A 22,738-nucleotide genomic window follows, 5' to 3' on the forward strand; every position below is an offset into this window, starting at 1 on the left:
CCTCCTATTTAAAATGGAGATTTAGATTTATAATGTTACTATGGTGAACACGTGATTAACTGTCGAATGATCCACCGCCTACTTTACTAGAAAATGCTTGTCAAAAATTCCAATATGGCGGGAATAGTGCTGACAGTTCGTATTGTGGAAATTGAGTTTTTTGAAGATTAGATGAATTTTTACGGTTTAAAATCAAAACTTGAGGTTATTTGCGTAAGTTATTTTTGTTTGCTGCCGTTCATAAGTTTTTCAAGCCGCATTGTAACAGCAATTCAGGAAAAAGCCCAACCGTGTCAGTTTTTTACCGGATCTAACTCAACAGTGGTTGAACACTTTGAAGTGGGATGATTTTACTCCAACACTATACTCAAATGGTAGGTACAAGTGCTTTCTAGTACAGTAAACTTGTTACATGCACAGGTATGTGAGTTACATTTTAAAACATCCTTCATTGTAAGAGCAACAAAAATAATTTTGAATGAATGTTCTTGGTAATAACATAAGAACCATTTACCAATTTTGCTTACCTAGTTTCAAGGATTTACAGATTTTCTTACATTGAACAGGGTTTAAACTAGTTTGCTGTTTGTTGTAATTTCCAGGACAAATGTTCTAACCAATTTGTTTAGGCTGGACTTGATTGTGTATAAAAAGCTCTATCCATACATATCTGGATCAGGAATGAACCTTTTTTCGATTTTTTACTCACAACTTGCAATCAACTAAACGAAATAATAAGAAAAATACATATTTCTTACTGCATACGTTTGTGTATAAAACGAAAACCGCCATTAAAAGTGACATTTTAGGCTTTCTAGTATAGAGGGTGGTGTACTAGGGTGTACACGTGAAACAAAAACATGTCACTTCTAAAATTGGCACAAAACATTGGTTCTCTGTTCTTACCATTGAATTTCCATAAACAATTTTAAAATTTTCATATTTTTGTATACAAAAAAGTACAAAAAAAAGAAATTTTAACTCATTCTGACAAAACAAAGTGCACAAAATCATTCAACGTTTCCTCCCCATGTAGAAAATGTTATTAGCCGATGAACTAGAATCTTAATTGGCTCTCATAAATCAATAATCGCGGTCATGAAATCTAGCGGAGCTAAATCTGGAAATCTGGATGAGGAGCCCCCATTTTGCTCACGGAAAACGGGGGCTTCACAAAAAATAAATAATCCGAAAAGCCGTTGATGATGTCATAAAAATTCTGACTCGACATAAATCTAATAAGTAAGTTGGTAATAACTCATTGTCGCTTTAGCTCCCGTCAAAATAGCATTAATAAGCTTCCTAGTATCTAAATAAACCGGTGAAAACTGATTTATGAGTTCTGTTTTTAAGTAATATCTCGTCTTACAACGATAAAAGTCTAAATTGTACGCTGTCCTGACATTATTTATAGAACTGGAAACTATAGGAATGATAATAGATTTGGTCGTAATTTATTACCTTCGAAAGACGTGTGAGAATAACTGAAGGTTAGCGTTTAACTCTGTTGGGTAATGTGAGCCCTTAGGGCTTCGGTTAGTAGAAAGGTGCGTTTTGGACGGTAATGGGAAAAAAATCAACCTAAAAACGCTACAATAATAATTAAATTTATACGTGTACAGCCGTTTAACGTGTACTCCAGTTACAAAACGGCATTTTAAGCAGGTTTAATTTTAATGCTGGACTTTTTCCGCCGGTAATTATTATTGCGAAGAGAGTAGCTTTTTATGGCATTTCTTAACTGGAGGTTCGGCAACTAATTAGGAAACTTTATTGCATATTGATATTAATGACAGAGGACGCGTCCGCGCATTCTTATCGGTTTCGGTATGTCCGTTTTCGGTGCAGCAAAAAAAACTCACTTACAAGGCAGGTTTTCAGTCAAGAATGTCGAACCGAAATGCCCACGACCTAGCTTTGTACCGTGATTTACAGCTTCAGATGGTTTTTACACGATTTTTGTAAATTGTCACACGTAATTCGACAAAATTACCTTAACAAGGTGTGGGAAACGATAAGAAAACGAAATTTTAGTAACAAGTGGGTTAGACAAGTAAACTTTAGGCACGTTCTGTAACTGTTATGCGTAAATCAAACCACAGTTGGTAGTTTGTGATTGGTCTGTGAAGCTGTTTTTTTGATCAATCACAAATTGTCCACTAGGTTGAGATTTACTCATATTTATAGTAATTGGTCAAAAAAACAGGTTTTAGCTTGCTATAAGATTAACGCAACATTGTGTGTGTATGTGTTCACTATGACTAACTGGATTATACAGGGTGTTTCACGATAAATGCGTCATATCTCACAGTCAGAAAATACCCACGTTTGATATATGGATCCAAAGTTGTTTCGTTACAGCGTGTTCAAGTTTGAATAAAAAAATAAAATAATAGGTATATTTTTTTTAGGGCCAGTACTTTAAGTTCAGAATAACATTATTCTAAGGATAATTTCTATGTCAATTTTTGTTATTTCTATAGAAATTATTCTAACAATAAATTTATCCAACAATTGAACGAAACTTTGTAATTCCAAATTGAAAAGTCATTTAATTTAATAACCTAACCTAACACTTAGACCTTAACGTTACGTGACTTTAAAACTGTCATTTTAATCTTAAAAAAAAATGATTATTTTCTCTTGAAAAATTATCACGTGACCTTTAGGGGTCTATTTTCGTATTCAAAACAGTCACGTAACTCTCACAATTCCCTTGTGACTTTAAAAGTAAAAGTAGTCACGTGATTTTTGAAATTTGTGTTTGATGCTTAAAAACGTTTGTCAGGGGATTTTAAAAATGCCATTTTTACATCAAAAATGGCCATGTGACCTCTAGGATTTCACTTTTGTATTAAAAACAGCAAGGGGACCTTCGGAATATATGTTTAAACATAAAAGCGATCACGTAACATTTTAAATAGCATTTCACCATTAAAATAATTTTCTTGAAATGTAATTTCGATCCTAAAAAGAGTCACGTAAAAATATTATTTTAACCTAAAAAATGGTCACGTGACTTTCAGGCGTTTATTTTGGTATTCAAAACAGTCAGTCTCGCAATTCTATTGTGACTTTAATTTAAAAGTACTTACGTGATCTTTGCAGTTTGTATTTGATGCTTAAAAATGCCATTTTTACATCAAAAATGGTCATGTGACCTTCAGGATTTCACTTTTGTATTAAAAACAGCACGGGGACCTTCGGAATATACGTTTAAACATAAAAAACGATCACGTAACATTTTAAATAGCAATTCACCAATAAAAGAATTTTTCTTGAAATGTAATTGCGATTCCAAAAAGAGCCACGTAAAAATATTATTTTTAACCTAAAAAATGGTCACGTGACTTTCAGGCCTTTATTTTGATATTCAAAACAGTCGGTCTCGCAATTCTATTGTGACTTTAATTTAAAAGTACTCACGTGACCTTTGCAGTTTCTATTTGATGCTTAAAAACAGTCAGGGGATCTTAAAAATGCCATTTTTACATCAAAAATGGTCATGTGACCGCCAGGATTTCACTTTTGTATTAAAAACAGCAACGGGCCCTTCGAAATATACGTTTAAATATAAAAACGATCACGTAACATTTTAAATAGCATTTCACCATTAAGCGAATTTTCTTGAAATGTAATTTCGATCCTAAAAAGAGTCACGTAAAAATATTATTTTTAAAACCTGAAAAATGGTCACGTGATCTTTGAAATTGGTATTTGTAATTGTAAATTAGTATTTGATGCTTGAAAATAGTCACGTGACAATTAAAATTGCATTTGATGATTGTCAACAGTCACGTGACCGTAAGAATGTCATTTGGATTTTAAAAATAGTCCTGTGACCTCCACGATTCCATTTTTGTATTATTTACTCTTTTGTCGCAATCAATTGATATTATATGTATTAATGCTTGATTATCGTACCGGTATTACTTGGATTATGCCGTATTATTCAGATTATTATATTATTATTAGTATTATTATGCACTATATTATAGGATTATCAAGGTTATTGCATATTATTTGGTGAGTGACCCAAATATTATTCAAGTGTCACACTCCTCGTGTTTTGTACTGTGTCGTGGCAGTTTTGGTCCTTCCTGTATTATCGCTATAAGGTTAAAAAGGTAATCCTAAAAGTGTTAAAATACGATTAACAGAGCTATTTTTGCGACACCCAAAATCCAGATTAAGACGGTTTGGCGCACTTAGAGAGGAAGTATATGACGCTTAGATGACAGCTTAATGAAACTGGGCCGCGTATAATTTTAGATGATCCATTAAGAAAAGTGTTGCACACGAAGAAACTGTGAGCTTTATAAGTTATTTACATGTAAAATTGTCATAAATTCCTAAGAGATCACAATACGAGTTTTGTGACAGTTATTTTAAACTTTATCATACTCCTTAAGGTAAGTCCACAGTGGGTATAGTTTGTTATTGGACAAAAAAAGCAGCTTTCACCTCAACAAATTGATATTCACGTAAATATTGACTTTTCAAGATTAACCAACATGAAAATCATATGCTGAAATAATCCTTAATTAACTGAAACCATAAAAAAAAACTGTAATCCCTCACATATTTGAATTATCGTTTCAGCCCACATCGAAGATCGATCGATGTAAAAACGAGCACATTGATAGGATATAACGCAGACACTAAATCGCAATTACAAAATAATGTATCGACATTATAAAAATTATTTTTAAACCGAATTTAAGAAAAATATAAGTGTCGAATACGTGCACCAAAAATAAACGGTGCGTCCGTCCATCAGTAGCACCTCGGAATACCGAATAAAAAATCGGTAAACACAAGAATTATTATCTAAACATATAAAATTTAAAATTTCTCACGAGTTTTAAATGGGGGAAAATACACTGTAAAATCAAATTGATGAAAGCCATATGTGTTTTATGCCCGTTTTACGCTCGAAAGCGGATTTAATAAAGATACGAATTCTGAAAGATATTCCATCGTTTACTCCGTAATGGTTTTAGTCGAATCGGATGCTTCATGCAGATCGTAAATGTTCCATTTATGACGGCTTTTAATAATGTCGATTTCAACCTTCGATTGCATTTTGCTTCTTCGTTCATTCCAATCTCCAGATTAGATATAGTGACCGCACTGTATTATTTATGGTTATTGCTGATTTTATGGTGATTACATACACCAACAAGCAAATTATACTCATTTAGAATTTTGCAAGAATGTTTTCAATTTTAAATCATTGTAAAACTCATCTTCAGTTAGCATGACTGTCATTTTCAATATTTTCAGCTTAAATTTGAATAATTCAGTCGTCTGAATTGTTTGTGGTTTGTGATCAGACAGTTTTGCAATTTTTATGAAGGTTTCTGTAATATTTAGAGGATTCTGACAATTTTTCGACTTATCAGGCTGTAACAATACGGTTTTTCTAGTAAAAACAGTCAACTTATTTAAATATAGTAAGTTTGTTTGTCCTCCAGAAGATGGATGATTGATACAAAATGGTTGTTGGTGGAGGTGGACACTTTACAAGTATAGAGACTGTAGAAATACGATTTTTCAGGCAAAACAATTTGTTCAAGTACAGTAAGTTTGTTTGTCCTCCAGAAGATAAATAATTGACACAAAATGGCTGCTGGAGTACATCTTTTCAACTGTGCAGACTGTAAAAATACGGTTTTTCTAGTAAAAACAGTCAACTTGATTAAATATAGTAAGTTTGTTTGTCCTCCAGAAGATGGATAATTGACACAAAATAGCTGGTGGTAGAGGTGGACACTTTACAAGTATAGAGACTGTAGAAATACGATTTTTCAGGCAAAACAATTTGTTCAAGTACAGTAAGTTTGTTTGTCCTCCAGAAGATAAATAATTGACTCAAAATGGCTGCTGGAGTACATCTTTTCAACTGTGCAGGCTGTAAAAATACGATTCTTCTAGTAAAAACAGTCAACTTGTTAAAATATAGTAAGTTTGTTTGTCCTCCAGAAGATGGATAATTGACACAAAATGGCTGTTGGTGGAGGTGGACACTTTACAAGTATAGAGACTGTAGAAATACGATTTTTCAGGCAAAACAATTTCTTCAAGTACAGTAAGTTTGTTTGTCCTCCAGAAGATAAATAATTGACTCAAAATGGCTGCTGGAGTACATCTTTTCAACTGTGCAGACTGTAAAAATACGATTTTTCTAGTAAAAACAGTCAACTTGTTAAAATATAGTAAGTTTGTTTGTCCTCCAGAAGATGGATAATTGACACAAAATGGCTGTTGGTGGAGGTGGACACTTTACAAGTATAGAGACTGTAGAAATACGATTTTTCAGGCAAAACAATTTGTTCAAGTGCAGTAAATTTGTTTGTCCTCCAGAAGATAAATAATTGACTCAAAATGGCTGCTGGAGTACATCTTTTCAACTGTGCAGACTGTAAAAATACGATTTTTCTAGTAAAAACAGTCAACTTGTTAAAATATAGTAAGTTTGTTTGTCCTCCAGAAGATGGATAATTGACACAAAATGGCTGTTGGTGGAGGTGGACACTTTACAAGTATAGAGACTGTAGAAATACGATTTTTCAGGCAAAACAATTTGTTCAAGTACAGTAAGTTTGTTTATCCTCCAGAAGATAAATAATTGACTCAAAATGGCTGCTGGAGTACATCTTTTCAACTGTGCAGGCTGTAAAAATACGATTCTTCTAGTAAAAACAGTCAACTTGTTAAAATATAGTAAGTTTGTTTGTCCTCCAGAAGATGGATAATTGACACAAAATGGCTGTTGGTGGAGGTGGACACTTTACAAGTATAGAGACTGTAGAAATACGATTTTTCAGGCAAAACAATTTCTTCAAGTACAGTAAGTTTGTTTGTCCTCCAGAAGATAAATAATTGACACAAAATGGCTGCTGGAGTACATCTTTTCAACTGTGCAGACTGTAAAAATACGGTTTTTCTAGTAAAAACAGTCAACTTGATTAAATATAGTAAGTTTGTTTGTCCTCCAGAAGATGGATAATTGACACAAAATAGCTGGTGGTAGAGGTGGACACTTTACAAGTATAGAGACTGTAGAAATACGATTTTTCAGGCAAAACAATTTGTTCAAGTACAGTAAGTTTGTTTGTCCTCCAGGAGATAAATAATTAACACAAAATGGCTGCTGGAGTACATCTCTTCAACTGTGCAGTCTGTAAAAATACGATTTTTCTAGTAAAAACACTCAAATTGTTTAAATATAGTAAGCTTGTTTGTCCTCCAGAAGATGGATAATTGACACAAAATGGCTGTTGGTGCACACTTTACAAGTATGGAGACTGTAAAAATACGTCTTTTAGACAAAACAGTCAGTAACAAACAGAATTTGTTCAAGTACAGTAAGTTTGTTTGTCCTCCAGGAAATGAATAATTGACTCAAAATGACTGCTGGAGGACACATACAACAGCTAACTTTTGACAGTTTGAACTTTTTTTTCTAAATTTGCAATTATTTTGATTAAAATGAGATCGTCTTTCTCTGAAATTGCTGTCTATATTGCCAACCTACCTCCAAGACTCGTTTTGCTGTAATAGACCTCATCAGTGTGCTCAAACAAATGAATACCATCTCAAGTACAACGCACCTAAACACACCTATGCACTTAACTTTTAGCGTTTCTTAATCACTTTTAACCACATTTAGTAGGTTTTCTGTTGAACATTACCGATCATTTTCTCACTCCACCGCGAAACATAAAAGACTATTTCATTTCCGTTTGGGCTGCAATATAATATTTTCTAGTTTATGAATATGATTACCGGGCACTACCTGGGGGCAAGCTTCTTGATAGGTCTTTTGTACTCTTTTCAGTAACCGCAAAAGCAACGTCAATCATTTTCTTTTAAGTCTTAAGGCATAGAGATCAACGATCTTTTTGGTATAGAGCCAAAGACGTCTTAAGCAGGAAAAAACACCAATGGTTGTCACATGTATTGTGCTCTCATCATTTGGTAACGTTGACTTGAATTTAATAGTTTCAAGAAGATATTGGAGTCATGTCTAATCATATGCTGGATATTTTCTTGTTTTCTTGTTTTGTGTGTATGATCAGAAACAATGTTGTCAAATATTGAAAATACTTTCTTCTCATGTGAGTTTTTTGTTTCTTCTAAAAATATGCATTATTAATGATTTGTACAACTTTTGGATCTCCTGTTTAGGAAGTAGCATTCCCTATTCCTTAAGTTTCATCTCGTTGGTCTGATCAGGAAAGAGCCCATTGTCAAGCAATGAAAAATGCTCTGGGCAAATCGTGGTTAGTCCACAGATGTTGTACATTGTGGGCACCGTTTCCGAGATATTAATACAAGAAGTCTCGATTTTATCATTATTCAGTCGAACGACTTAATTATAGCCCGAGATATATTCCTCCGTATTGTGTGGGCAGGTTTACATTGTATAAAGTCTTCTCATCGGATTTTCTTCTTATACGGTTACAATTTAATGGCACTTTGATGTGGAAAAAAAGGTGTGCGAAACAAGTTTCCAACTACCTAATTTGCGCCAATAATCCCCGGATAAGAGCGACTTATACGGCCTTTAAGTAAGTTTTGTGGTCCCACCGTTTTCTGGTCCAGGTATAAAAAACACCTAAAAACGGGCAAATTCCAGTTCGAAAATCGAAAGTAACCGTAAAACTGGAAAGGTTACTCTTGTTTACGCGCGGTAGTTAATTTCTGCATTAAGTGCACATTGTTAACGTTTTTACGAGGGTATAAAGTTTTATCTACGGCGTTTCACACTCATCACCACCACCAGGGTTTTTATAGGACGATAAAAGTCAAAGCCTATCAGTTGGGATACGCATCCTGACATATACAGGGTGGTAAGGTATGACATTTGCTTAAAAATCTCTTTGTTGATTCAAATCTACATGTTTTGATCATCACAATCTTTAAGTTTCTGCTATTCCGGACAGTTTTGGGGGGACTTAAATCCACAACATTTTATGACAGACATAAAACAAAGTAATATTCCGATCGGTAGTCAGTCTCTAGTTTACTGAATACAGTAAATCCCCCCATTAAAGCAGCTGATGCTTATTTTAAGGCCGAATATAGACCGGAGTTTATGAGGTGATCGTTAAAAGGACTTCCACTTTGGGGTTATAAGGTTTTAAGTGCAGTAGCTTCGGCAATATACCGAAGCTTTCGGTTAAGCAGTCTAGACTAGTTTTGAAGTGTTTTGTACTAGTTGTAAATTAAATAAATTATGAGTAGTGGAGCGACAAATTAGAATTCTATTTTCAAACTGTTAGATATTTAGAGGAAGTGCGCAAAACGCCTTTTAGTCCGCAACTACTAAATCAAAAGACATTAAAGTCCTTGCTTGACACTTAAATATACGAGTCGACACGTGCTCGTGAATCCTTTTAGCACTTGCCGCGAAAAAATTGTTAAGTGAAAACGGTTTTGAAATTTTAAAGTGCCAAGCCATTTTATTGTTTTGCCACATATGAAACTTTTTAAGAAACCAATTTGTTGTATATCCTTTGTATCTCAATTTAAACTCTAATAAAGAAGCAAATTTTTGCATTTCTATTACACTAATACGTTATATCTATGACATCTACAATGTTAGTAATTATGATGATTTTGTACAATACAGTGTGGGTCAAACTCAATTATCGCTATATCGTATTAGTTTTTTAATTCCCAATTAACCGAGGGGTAGTCGCAATATATTTCCATTATTACGAAGCATTGTGAGGTATTACAAGATATTTATAAGGCATTTGAGAGTATTTTGAGGCATTGTCTGTATATTTCAAAGTGTAGTGTATTAATATAAAAAATTGATTGAAAATTGAACAGAACAGCATAGGCACAAGTAATTATTATGGTAAAATCCTTGTTACATGATATTGAGTTGAAACAATATTTATTATAAATTATTAAAATAATTTACCAATTTTTCAACATTTAAACTACATTTTTAAGGCCACGTGACTGTTTTTGACAGGTGTCAGTTGGCTTGGACAGTGTTGCAAGCTCTAAAATTAAATTCAGTTATTTTGATAATTGTCACGTGACCGCCTAGTTAAATAGTGTTCTAGAATTACGTGACAACTGTCACTAACGTCAAAACTGTCAAACTGTGCTCAAAAGTTGTAAAATCAGGGTTTAGAAAAGCTTTCTTGCAGTATTTGATATAAAACGTGTTTTTGAGATTTACGACAGTTATTTTACCAGTTTTCACAAGATAGTATTTCAATTTCACATGATCTTAATTCGACACTTGGAAATAGGCACGTGACCTTTGTAACTAAATTTGATAATTGACAACAATCACATGTTTTTTTGCGCCCTCTATTAACCGTAAAAAAATGGTAACGTGACCTTAACGATGCTTTTTTGACATTGTTAACGCAGCCTTCAGAAATTACCTTTAAAATGGTCACTTCAGTACATTTTGACCTTAAATACGGTCACGTGACTGCAAGGATACTATTTTTTTTTCTATGTAGAGTCACGTGCCCTTCAAGACTCCATTCAATAGTCACTTGACCATCGTAACTGATCTGGATAATTGAAAAACAGTCACGTGACCTACAGACATTTTTTTTTAGCTTATAGACCATCAGAGCAACATTTTTACCTTAAATATGGTCGAAAGTCACCTTACAGCTGGCTGCTTTTTCTTGACCAATCACAAGCCACAAACAGTGCTGTAGCGTATCCATAACAAACATATGGCGCAGTCAGTAGGATGTGTTTATTTACCATAAGCTCTAAAATGACATAATCAAAATCACGTGGTGTGTCTCTTGCAACTTCAGCTTTTACAACTGTCTAAAATAGTCTAAATTAAATTTATAAAATTTTTAAATTTTAAACCACATTTTAAGGGTCACGTGACTAATTTTGACAGATGTCAACTGGCCTTAACAGTGTTGCAAAAACATGCAGAATTGCATTTTCAACGTCACGTAACGTATATTTTTCAATTCCAGTTTTTTCAGCTGTCACCATTTTTTGAAGTTCACGTGACCGTTTTTGACAATGTCAACTGGCTTTTACAGTGTTGCAAGCTCAAAAATTGAATTACCAAGTCACGTGACCTAGTTCTTACAATTTTACTATTGTCTAAATTTAAATTACCAATTTTTCAACTTTTAAATGATAAGTGTCTTTATTTGACACGTGCTAACTTGGTTACTATGACAGAAGATTCGTGCAAACGTCAAAATATAACCCGTAATTTCAGGCAACCGTACAAAAATTGTTTTTTGTTTGTCAGAATTTGGAAAAACAGTCACCTGACCTTAGAAAATCAATTCAACTATCACGAGATCTTTAAAAAAATCAATTTTAAGTTTTTGGGTTTTTAAAATTTGGAAAAACAGTCACGTAACCTGAGGAAGTAATTTTTATTGAAAAACTGTCACGTGACCATAAAAAAATGGGACTTATAACTAAATTTAAGAATGCCACTAATGTGTGTTTAAATAATTTAAAAGCATTTTGATGTATTTCAAGACAGTTTGAGGCATTTTGAGCAATAATTATTTTAGTATTTTAAAAACATTTCAAGGTATTTTGTATGCAAAAAGGCATTTTAATGTACAAAATTTTTTGAGTTTAAACCAAGAAATTCATGTATATTTTACTACTTCAATTCCTTGACTGTTTGTATAAAAGCTCAACTTCTCTTTTTCCTGAAGATGAAGAAAGAAAGAAATTTAGTAAAAAAACGTAGATAAACAGAGCTTAAGCTCTTAGTTAGTTGCTACATTAGTGTTTATAGCCAACAGAGGAAAAAGCTGTTGTAATTATGACTTGCCTATATAAGCCGCATGGTAATTGCTCACAAAAACTACTCATACAATTTAGAGAAGTCATAATTACAACGTGTTAACAACCATGTGCTATAATTCAGGTAATTTCCTTTATTATACCTGGATCCGCTCGCGGGTGGGTTTTTTCGCCCATTTCCCGCCCAGAGCCGATTTTAATGGTTGCGTTATTAGGTTTTTCATTGAAGGTCTAACGAGGCCAACAAGAAAATAATAGAGCCCCTTGTTATACGGGAAAATACAATGCATAATAGCAGCCAATGGGGCGTAAGTGGCGCCCCTTTTTCAATTGGCCGCCTCCGGCCAATCCCGGACTAATTAGCTGATGAGCGAAACCGAAGAAAAGCTCCGGCTGTTTCCGGTCGCAAAACTATACTGAAATAATGGAAGCAATGATACGTTTGTTTGTCGTTTTATTTTCCATAACATATATACGGGGTGTCCCAAATCTCAGACAGATAACAGAAGATGTCAATATAAGTTTCAATAGATGAAATCGATTGGTGAAGGTCACGTGACTGTGAAAGACGAAAGCTGCAGTGACTGGTCACGTGACACTTCGAATAAAAACGGTCACCAGCTGGAGGAATTCTAAAATTTTCCTCAAAATTGAGAGAATTGGTCATGTGGATGACGACACAGTTTTTGAGCCGCCTTGATTCAAAAATGATTATTATACACTATAATTTCCAGTTTCTTCTTCTGATTGGCTTTCAAAATATATTTTTTTTATTTTCTGTTACAATAGAAAATCTAAAATTGTGAGTGATAAACAGGGAGAAATCAACGAACTAGACGCAAATGGTGACAAACTTCGTAAGTGACATGTGTCGTCTGCATAATAAACTTTTGGATTAAGGCAAATATGGCTAAATCGTTTTATTTTAACCCCAGCTATCTGCGGCAGAGCGTTGTAAAGACCTTTCAGGGACACACTGTATAAAATTAATTCTGATAAAGTGGTCATGTGACCAGCAGACCCACATATGTTACGTAAGGTTAATTGCCATCTTTGTCTAACTCATTGATTCCTAATTGGAGTCTCTTCTTCTTAACCTGTACTATGTTAGTTGAGTGACTGTTTCATGGCGTCTACTATAGTATACAGGGTGTCCCACAACGAAAGACATCGATTGATATTGGAAAAAGTATAAATAGGAGAGTTTTGAAAATTTGGCAGTATACTGATGTCGGCATGCCCAATCTAACTAAAATATTTTCAAGATGGTTGCACTTCCGTTTATACCGGAAGTCGATCACAACTTTCTTATTTTAAATAGAACACCCTATATATTATTACATATTTGAATTCCTCACAAAGTTCTGACCAACTTTTGTGTACAATGCCCTATGCCTATCTCTAGCCGTTTTCGAAATATTTGATGTTTTTCCAAAAAAGTGACAATTGCAACGCTCAACATATTTTTGTACTCTGTCAAAACCGTATTTCATTTTGCAATGAAACTTTGGGTTATTGTAAATAAAGGATCGTTTTATTAAACTGAGGGTGCGTAATGACTCATTTGTATACAGGGTCGTCAAAAAAAAATCTTAAACTTGCCACTAAAAAAAAATAAAAAATTTCAAGTTTTTTAAATAGAAATCCACATTTGGAGTTTTAATAATAAAAAAATGTTTTTTCTCAAATAAAACGAAATGGGTTGGATTTAGGTATAGGCAAGTAAACTGAAACGTACAGTAATTTTTAATGCTCAAAATGATTCCGTCATAAAAAATGTGGGTTTCTATTTAAAAAACTTGAAATGTTTCATTTTTTTTAGTGGCAGGTTTATGATTTTTTTTTGACGACCCTGTATACAAATGAGTCATTACGCACCCTCAGTTTAATAAAACGATCCTTTATTTCCAATAACCCAAAGTTTCATTGCAAAATGAATTAAGGTTTTGACAGAGTACAAAAATATGTTGAGCGTTGCAACTGTCACTTTTTTGGAAAAACATCAAATATTTCAAAAACGGCTAGAGATAGGCATACGACATTGTACACAAAAGTTGGTCAGAATTTTGTCACAAACTACAAATCACAAACTACAAACTGTGATTTACTCCAATACTGCACCTGTGGACTTGTCATAACGTATAATCACAAACAGGGTGTCCCATGTTTTTTCTTCAATAAGACAACACTAAATCAAATTCCACCTGTTATCGTTAATGGTGAATATAAAATATAAATCACAATATTTAAAATCGCGTCAAATAGTTTTATTGGTTCGTGGAACTGTTTTTGACAGTTGACACATTAATGACAGCCTACATTGCAAATAGATGGTTTTGCTTCACAAACAGTCAAAATCCTATTTATAGAGACGTAAAATACTGTTAAACCTCTTTAACCTAATTCAGCTCTTTTTCAAGTATATTTTATAGTTTTATTCATTTGTGAAGTGGATTTTGTCAGTTGACACTTTAATGACACCTCGCAAACGAAACAAAATGGTCAAAACCCGATTTGTCGAGGTGTAAAATGCTGTTAGATCCTTTAAACAGATTGTGCAGTTTTTTTTATAGTTTCATTGGTTTGTGGAGCGGTTTTTGACAGTTGACACTCTCGTGACAAACTTGGCTACAATGTAAATAGATAGTTTTGGTTACATATAGTCAAAGAGGTGTTCATAGAGGTGTAAAATGTTTAAAATCGCAAACGATTTCTCAAACAAAAACAGTTTTTAGAGCCCAAACAAAACGTCAATCCTCGAAATCCGGATGAATGAAACACTTCCAAACGTTTCAATCGCAACCGTCTGGGTCCAATCAGTCATTCGATCGAGCCTTGGCAGCATCACTTTGACACTAAAAATTTTACAGCTTTACACCCTGCCACTTTGTTTATTCCCGAATAAAAACAAATTCATCCGTTTTTACGGTCTATAAAATATTATTTGTAAATTTTGGCTTTAATTACCGAGAAAATTGTGATATTTACAATGTTTTCTTGGTTAAAATAGACACCTACATACTTAAATAGACTACGGCTATATTTATTTTTGAGCTTTACGCGTTGAAATATTTGATTACCTACCTGTCAGCATTGAGTCAGTAACGGGCTTATTTTTATTAAACAAAATCAACCACTCCGGTTTTGTTTTGACCACTAAAAATGGTGATTGCGCAAAAGTGCCAGTTTCTTATACACTAAAGATCTTCATTTGCGATACTAGACCATAAGTGGGGCCCAAGCCCATTCCGAGCATAAAGGGTGGTCTCATCTCTACAGCTTTTTATCGCAAAACATATTAATAATCATCGCTATAATATGATGCACACGAGAATCCACTAACATGGGTGGTCAAAATATTTCTGCAGTTTGTAAACACACGCTCATTAATACTTTTTTTTATGGGGCAAAGACATATGGAAAATGCAGATAAAGGTACGCAAACATTGTCATTAATTAATGTTTATTATACCGGATACTGATGTGTATAATTAAATGGTAAGTGGTGAGTCGAAATGTGCAGTAGTAAGGAATACTTTTATATTTTTTTACGTCACGTGACAGCTGTCAGAACTGTCAAAACTCGTTCACCAGTTATCTGAAATTATAAAATGCCAAATAGAAGTGTTTATTTGAGGAATTGCACTGTAAAGTGTGTTTACAGCTCCATAAAGCCAAATTTGACAGTTGGGACATTAAAGAACAATTTCATATTTTGCTTGCGTCACGTGACCGCTGTCATAACTGTCAAAACTCACTCACCAGTGACCTGAATGGATAAAATGCTAAATAGTAGTGTTTATTTGAAGAATTTCACTGAAAGTTGTGTTTACAGCTCTCCATGGAGCAAAATTTGACAATTTTGACGTTAAGAAATACTTTTATATTTTTTTACGTCACGTGACAGCCGTCAGAACTGTCAAAACTCGTTCACCAGTGACCTGAAATTACAAAATGCCAAATAGAAGTGTTTATTTGAGGAATTGCACTGTAAAGTGTATTTACAGCTCCCTAAAGCCAAATTTGACAGTTGGGACGTGAAAGAACAATTAATATCAATATCATCACGTGACAGCTGTCATAACTGTCAAAACTCACTCACCAGTGACCTTAATGGATAAAATGCCAAATGGATTTGTTCCTTTGAGGAATTTCACTGTAAGTTGTGTTTACAGCTCCATGGAGTCAAATTTGACAGTTGGGACGTTAACGAACACTTTAGTATTTTCCTTGTATCACGTGACAGCTGTAATAACTGTCAGAACTCACTCACCAGTGACAGCAAAGTGTAAAATGCCAAATAGTAGTGTTTATTTGAAGAATTTCACTGTAAGTTGTGTTTACAGCTCCATGGAGCAAAATTTGATAATTTTGACGTTAAGAAATACTTTTATATTTTTTTACGTCACGTGACAGCTGTCAGAACTGTCAAAACTCGTTCACCAGTGATCTAAAATTATAAAATGCCAAATAGAAGTGTTCTATGTTCTCTTTCTTATTTTTGATCACAATCTACAATATTGTAGTTTGTGATCAAAAACCCACTTAAAACCTACTTTCCCACTATCATTTCCAATCTTTTGCAATTTCCACTAGTGATCTATTAAACAAATTGAACAAGAAAAATTTTCCAACAAAATCAATATCGTGAGCAAAATTTTCTGGTGGAAAAACCGCTATCTTTCTCATAAAAATATATCAAATGCATACCATTCCGGGAAAATTAAACCTGAATGGAAACTTATGCGTCGGACAGTTTATTATACGAGTTTTCAATACGCGTGATTTGTTTTGGCCATTGTCCCGCAGGCTCCCCGTTATTATATTTCTTGCGGGGTCGTAAAAAGTAACTGCCCCTGGGGATAGTTTATGAATGCCGGGGGGTTATGGCTAGTATATGATCGCCTCCGTTCAGTGTCCGAACTGCGGGAGCCGGAAATTCTTATTAAAGCAGACCCATACATTCCCGAATTCCTATTTTCGTTTTACCGCCCTTGGTCAGACCGGATCATAAGGGGGTGGACGTTGTCTGGGCCATATAACGTCGCAAGATTGTGTGGAACGTTCATTTAACCAACCAGAAAAAAAAATAGATGCTTTACATTGTCTGTTGATGATAAGAATTTGGTTAGGAAATGTCTTTAATTAGCGTCTAAAAAGATGGAATGTTTTCAAATGACCATCTTGAAGGCGGCTATAAGAATTTACAAAGTTATCATCCATATCTCGGAAACCAATGACGATAGATTTTTTCTAATTATGTCATCGTGTTCTACGTAAAAAAGTGCCTTAATAATGTCTGAGTTTCAAAACTCTCTTTGGCTTTGTTAAAGAGTGTTTAAAATGCAGCCTCTGACGTTTTCCCAATTTTCCGGAAAACGGAGAAAGATAATTTAATTTGGAAACGGGAAATAAGTTTCACATAAAATTCTCTAAAACTTTCCCCATTTAACCGACTCTGTAGCTCTTACCGTTTTCGAGATCCCAATACATGCATCACCAATTTGGACCACACTGTAGACTATACTAATGTTATAGTATGGGCGAATTAAAAAAAAAATTGTCAACCGTACTTTTGACGTCAGAGTAACTTTATTTTTGACGGACTTTAGTATTGTTATGATCATAGTTTATGATCAATGTTGCCAGTCTACCGTTTTCGTAGTTCTTCTACCGTTATCCTGTTTTTTATATATAATCTACCGTTTTTAATTACGTTATTGCCATTATGTTGGTTGTAAAACTTTTCATATACTTTTTCAGTTCATTGAATAGGAAATTTAATAAGGATTCTAAAAATACGCTTAAAACAGTAATTTTCTTACTCCAAGTTATTCTCTAAAACCACGTGATGTCTGTCACTATTGTCAAAATAATAAAAATTTTACTAGAATTTGCAAGAATTACATTTTAACACAGTTTTCGAAACAAGACGATTTTCTGAGATTTTAACAGTTATTTTGACAATTGTCACAGTCTAGCTAAGTTCTATAATCACGTGACAACTGTCAATAAGGTCAAAACTGTCAAACCATGCAACATAAAGTTGCAAAAATCAGTATTTAAAAACCTTTTCTATGCAGTGTTTGATATAAAACGTGTTTATGAGAATTATGACAGTTATTTTGACAATTGTCACGTGACCGTCTAATTAAATAGTGTTCTACAACCACATGACAACTGTCATTAACGTCAAAACTATCAAACCATGCTCTAAAGTTGCAAAAATCAGGGTTTAGAAACGTTTTCTTGCAGTATTTGATATAAAACGTTTTTCTGAGATTTATGGCAGTTATTTTGCCAATTGTCACGTGACCGTCTAACTAAATAATGTTCTACAATCACGTGACAACTGTCACTAACGTCAAAACTGTCAAACCATGCTCAAAAGTTGCAAAAATCAGGGTTCAGGAACGTTTTTTTCAGTATTTGATATAAAACGTGTTTCTGAGAATTATGACAGTTATTTTGATAATTATTACGTGACCGTCTACCTAAAGAGTGTTCTAAAATCACGTGACAAATGTCACTAACATCAAAACTGTCAAACCATGCTCAAAAGTTGCAAAAATCAGAGTTTAGAAACGTTTTCTTGCAATATTTGATATAAAACGTGTTTCTGAGAATTATGACAGTTATTTTGATAATTATTACGTGACCGTCTACCTAAAGAGTGTTCTAAAATCACGTGACAACTGTCACTAACATCAAAACTGTCAAACCATGCTCAAAAGTTGCAAAAATCAGAGTTTAGAAACGTTTTCTTGCAATATTTGATATAAAACGTTTTTCTGAGATTTATGACAGTTATTTTACCAATTGTCACGTGCCCGTCTAACTAAAAAGAGTTCTACAACCACGTGACAAATGTCATTAACGTCAAAACTGTCAAACCATGCTCAAAAGTTGCAAAAATCAGAGTTTAGAAACGTTTTCTTGCAGTATTCGATATAAAGAGTGTTTTTGAGATTTATGATTTTTGATGTCAAAATTTAAACTTAAAAAACAATTCTGTATTTTTGAAGTACGGTTTTTATAGCAAGAGTCAATGATTCAAATTATTGACAACTATTAACAGACACCCTGTATAATAATGTAAAATGAATGAATTTGTTTTGATCTACCGTTTTTCGACTGATTATTCTACCGCCATTAAATATTTTGACTTGGCAACACTGTTTATGATTGGTTGATACCTCAATACGGCTTATACAGACTCAGACTAGACAATGTTAAGTGATTTCAGAGGAAAAGAGCAGTCAGCATCCTTTTGGGCGATATTACAAAAACTGCTGAAGCCGCTTAATGGATATTGAACAAAAGGTCCTTTATTACTCACTAAGATATAATGGGGCATCATCTTACAATTGTAAATTCTTATTACTTCAAGTGGTACATTGTTTCAAATGGACAAAGAGATGTACGTAATTTGACAACCACATTCTATCAATTATGGTACGCAGTTTAAGATTGGTCAAGAAAAAGCACTTCCTTTTTTTAACCAATCAGAAACTACCCACAGTGCTGTGTCTTGTGAATTTTTCTAATTCTATAGCAGATGCTTCCATATGCTCGTACAATAAAACATTTAATTAATGACGACATATTATTATTTGCATTCTTATCAGTGCCATGAATCGCATGTTCCGGAAACTAGTACTGCTTACCTGATGGGCATTTATTTTAATTGACTTAATCGCGATGTAACAAATTCACTTATATGCGATACGCAAAAATGATAAAGTCGTATATACATTCAGCTTTTACACTTTTAATGGTAATTTGTATTGTTTTTAATACCAGAGTCGTGTACACATAAACAACTCAAGTACCTAGATTTATCATTTTAGCGCGTGCATAAATAATTTCATTGTAGATTCGATGCATTTATAAACCAGTAAGTAAATAGCTATCAATTATTATTAAGAAACCTATTTACAGTCACCGTATAGTATGAAGTAAGCGCCTAACAAAATGTTTTCATCACATACAGAGTATCTTGCAGGTAGATTAATTTGTAGTTTGGCAATAAATGGCAACGTTGCTAACATATTTAAAAAGAAAAACATTTATGATTTCATTGCTTATACACCTTTTCACTTCTACCGCAGAAAACAAAACTGCTTTGACCATCAAAGCCCGAATAAATAATCGCCCTTTTTTCTTATCCCACAAAGGAGAAATAACTTCACGTTCGGTGCTTCTCGGCGTGTAAATCAGAGCAGCTGTGCAGACTTGTTGGGCCTTAATTGGCCCTTTTTAGCCTTCTTTTGTCGGGAAAATGTAAACTTGTTTGCTTAAACTATCGATAGTCTCATTACAAATGCCCTTTTCCTTCTGTTTCCTATCCCTGTCACGGGATGATCGTCCTAAAACGACGAAAGGCCACCTGAGTCCTGATCAGAAACCAATTTCTGTGTATGTATCCGTCTGGCTTTTATGGCACCTTTTCCAAATATGGGGCCATTATTTGTGTTGACGACTTTCCAATTCCATTTCAGGGATTTCTAAATTGCGTTGATAAACTAACCATAACAATTATAATAAATGATTAATATGAGGAAATCTAAAATTGATACTTTGTTTCAGGCAGCTTGGATTCCCCACAACGTTTCACACCCTCGTAAATTTAACCCCCGTGACCCACAAGGATCGCTGTATGAAGATGGACTCCTTCGTGGATAAGCAGAAGGAGTTGTGCGCCAAGTACGACAAAATTTTGCCTGTAAGTAAACCCAGACAACTTTTAATGCCTCTCTCACCCATTATCGATGTCCAAACATTGACAAATCAACAGTCTAGACAAAGCTCAATATCTTCAAACCAAACAAGATTTCAACTATCAATACGTTTTTTTTTGACTATCTCAATTCCAAGAACTGTGTATATCCACCCTATATGCAAAGCACACAATCAGACAGCACATAGTTATGCACACATATTGTATACATGCCAGCCAAATAAAATACAACATACCTCAATTTGTTTTTGTTTGCCGCTTAAAGAAAAACAAATATTTGTGATTCTACAGCCTGGAAGGTGTTAATAAACTGGCTTTTAAGAACCACTCAAATCATCGGTTCTCTAATGACCCTGTTTCGCTCTAAATAATGGAAAAGATTTTTTTCTTGACACCGTTCTGTTTGTTTTTTTGATGTTCAATTTGTGCACTGCAGGACACCCTGTAGAGATTTTTTTCATTCACCATAAGCCAGGAAAGTTAGTAGGAATGTGCTTTAACTCAGCAAACAGTCCGAAAAGTTGTTTTGTCCCTGATTGTCGTTTTTATTACTGAAAACCTACCAAAAATTGCCCTAAATTGTTTTTTTTGACATATTGTCACGTGACACTTGTTCCACACTTTGCAAAAGTCACGTCACACTAGCATAAGGTGTGAAAGTGTTCTAATTAAACGAAATCACACCATTTATCGAACAACCACTTATTATCCTTCTGAAACGAGATATATAACTGTGATGGTTCATTTCACTTGCATTCCTTCGAAAACACCTCATTATTACCATGGTAGCTGATCAGAAATTCTTTGCAGTATTTGATATAAAACGTGTTTCTGAGAATTATGACACTTATTTTGCCAATTGTCACGTGACCGTCTAGCTAAATAGTGTTCTACAATCACATGACAACTGTCATTAACGTCAAAACTATCAAACCATGCTCTAAAGTTTCAAAAATCAGGGTTTAGAAACGTTTTCTTGCAGTATTTGATATAAAACGTTTTTCTGAGATTTATGACAGTTATTTTGCCAATTGTCACGTGACCGTCTAACTAAATAGTGTTCTAAAATCACGTGACAACTGTCACTAACGTCAAAACTGTCAAACCATGCTCTAAAGTTGCAAAAATCAGGGTTTAGGAACGTTTTTTGCAGTATTTGACATAAAATAAGTTTCTGCGATTTATGACAGTTATTTTGCCAATTGTCACGTGACCGTCTAACTAAATAGTGTTCTAAAATCACGTGACAACTGTCACTAACGTCAAAACTGTCAAACCATGCTCTAAAGTTGCAAAAATCAGGGTTTAGGAACGTTTTTTGCAGTATTTGACATAAAATGAGTTTCTGCGATTTATGACAGTTATTTTGCCAATTGTCACGTGACCGTCTAACTAAATAGTGTTCTACAATCACGTGATAACTGTCACTAACGCCAAAACTGTGAAACCATGCTCTAAAGTTGCAAAAATCAGGGTTTAGAAACGTTTTCTTGCAGTATTTGATATAAAACTTGTCTCTGCGATTTATGACAGTTATTTTGCCAATTGTCACGTGACCGTCTAGCTAAATAGTGTTCTACAATCACGTGACAACTGTCACTAACATCAAAACTGTCAAACCATGCTCAAAAGTTGCAAAAATCAGGGTTTAGTAACGTTTTCTTGCAGTATTCGATATAAAGAGTGTTTTTGAAATTTATGACAGTTATTTTGACAATTGTCACGTGACCGTCTAACTAAATAGAGTTCTACAACCACGTGACAACTGTCATTAACGTCAAAACTGTCAAACCATGCTCTAAAGTTGCAAAAATCAGGGTTTAGAAACGTTTTCTTGCTGTATTCGGTATAAAGAGTGTTTTTGAGATTTATGATTTTTGACAATGGTCACGTGACTGCCTAGCTAAATTATCCTTTAAAATCACGTGATATCTGTCACTAATGTCAAAACTTAAAAAACAATTCTGTATTTTTGTAGTACGGTTTTTATAGCAAGAGTCAATGATTCAAATTTTTGACAACTATTAAAAGACACCCTGTATAATAATGTAAAATGAATGAATTTGTTTTGATTGACACCCTGTAGAGATTTTTTTCATTCACCATAAGCCAGGAAAGTTAGTAGGAATGTGCTTTAACTCAGCAAACTGATTGTCGTTTTTATTACTGAAAACCTACCAAAAATTGCCTTAAATTGTTTTTTTTGACATG

The 22,738-nt window shown here is 33.9% G+C and overlaps 1 protein-coding gene across 5 annotated transcripts in view; it reads left to right on the forward strand.

The window, feature by feature from the left end:
- The window catches only part of LOC145729877 (protein Wnt-4-like), a 54,916-nt gene that overhangs the window by 28,391 nt on the left and 3,787 nt on the right, over window positions 1–22,738 (forward strand). For 4 of the 5 annotated variants that reach the window (XM_081980812.1, XM_081980813.1, XM_081980811.1 and 1 more), the window contains one exon: window positions 20,377–20,512. In XM_081980812.1, coding sequence (XP_081836938.1) covers window positions 20,377–20,512 — 136 coding nt within the window. The remainder of the gene's footprint in view (window positions 1–20,376; window positions 20,513–22,738) is intronic. The other variant, XM_081980815.1, reaches the window with a different exon arrangement.

This window comes from Ips typographus, linkage group LG5, assembly GCF_016097725.1.
Source record: "Ips typographus isolate SLU linkage group LG5, UJ_Ityp_2.0, whole genome shotgun sequence".
Lineage (NCBI taxonomy): Eukaryota > Metazoa > Arthropoda > Insecta > Coleoptera > Curculionidae > Ips > Ips typographus.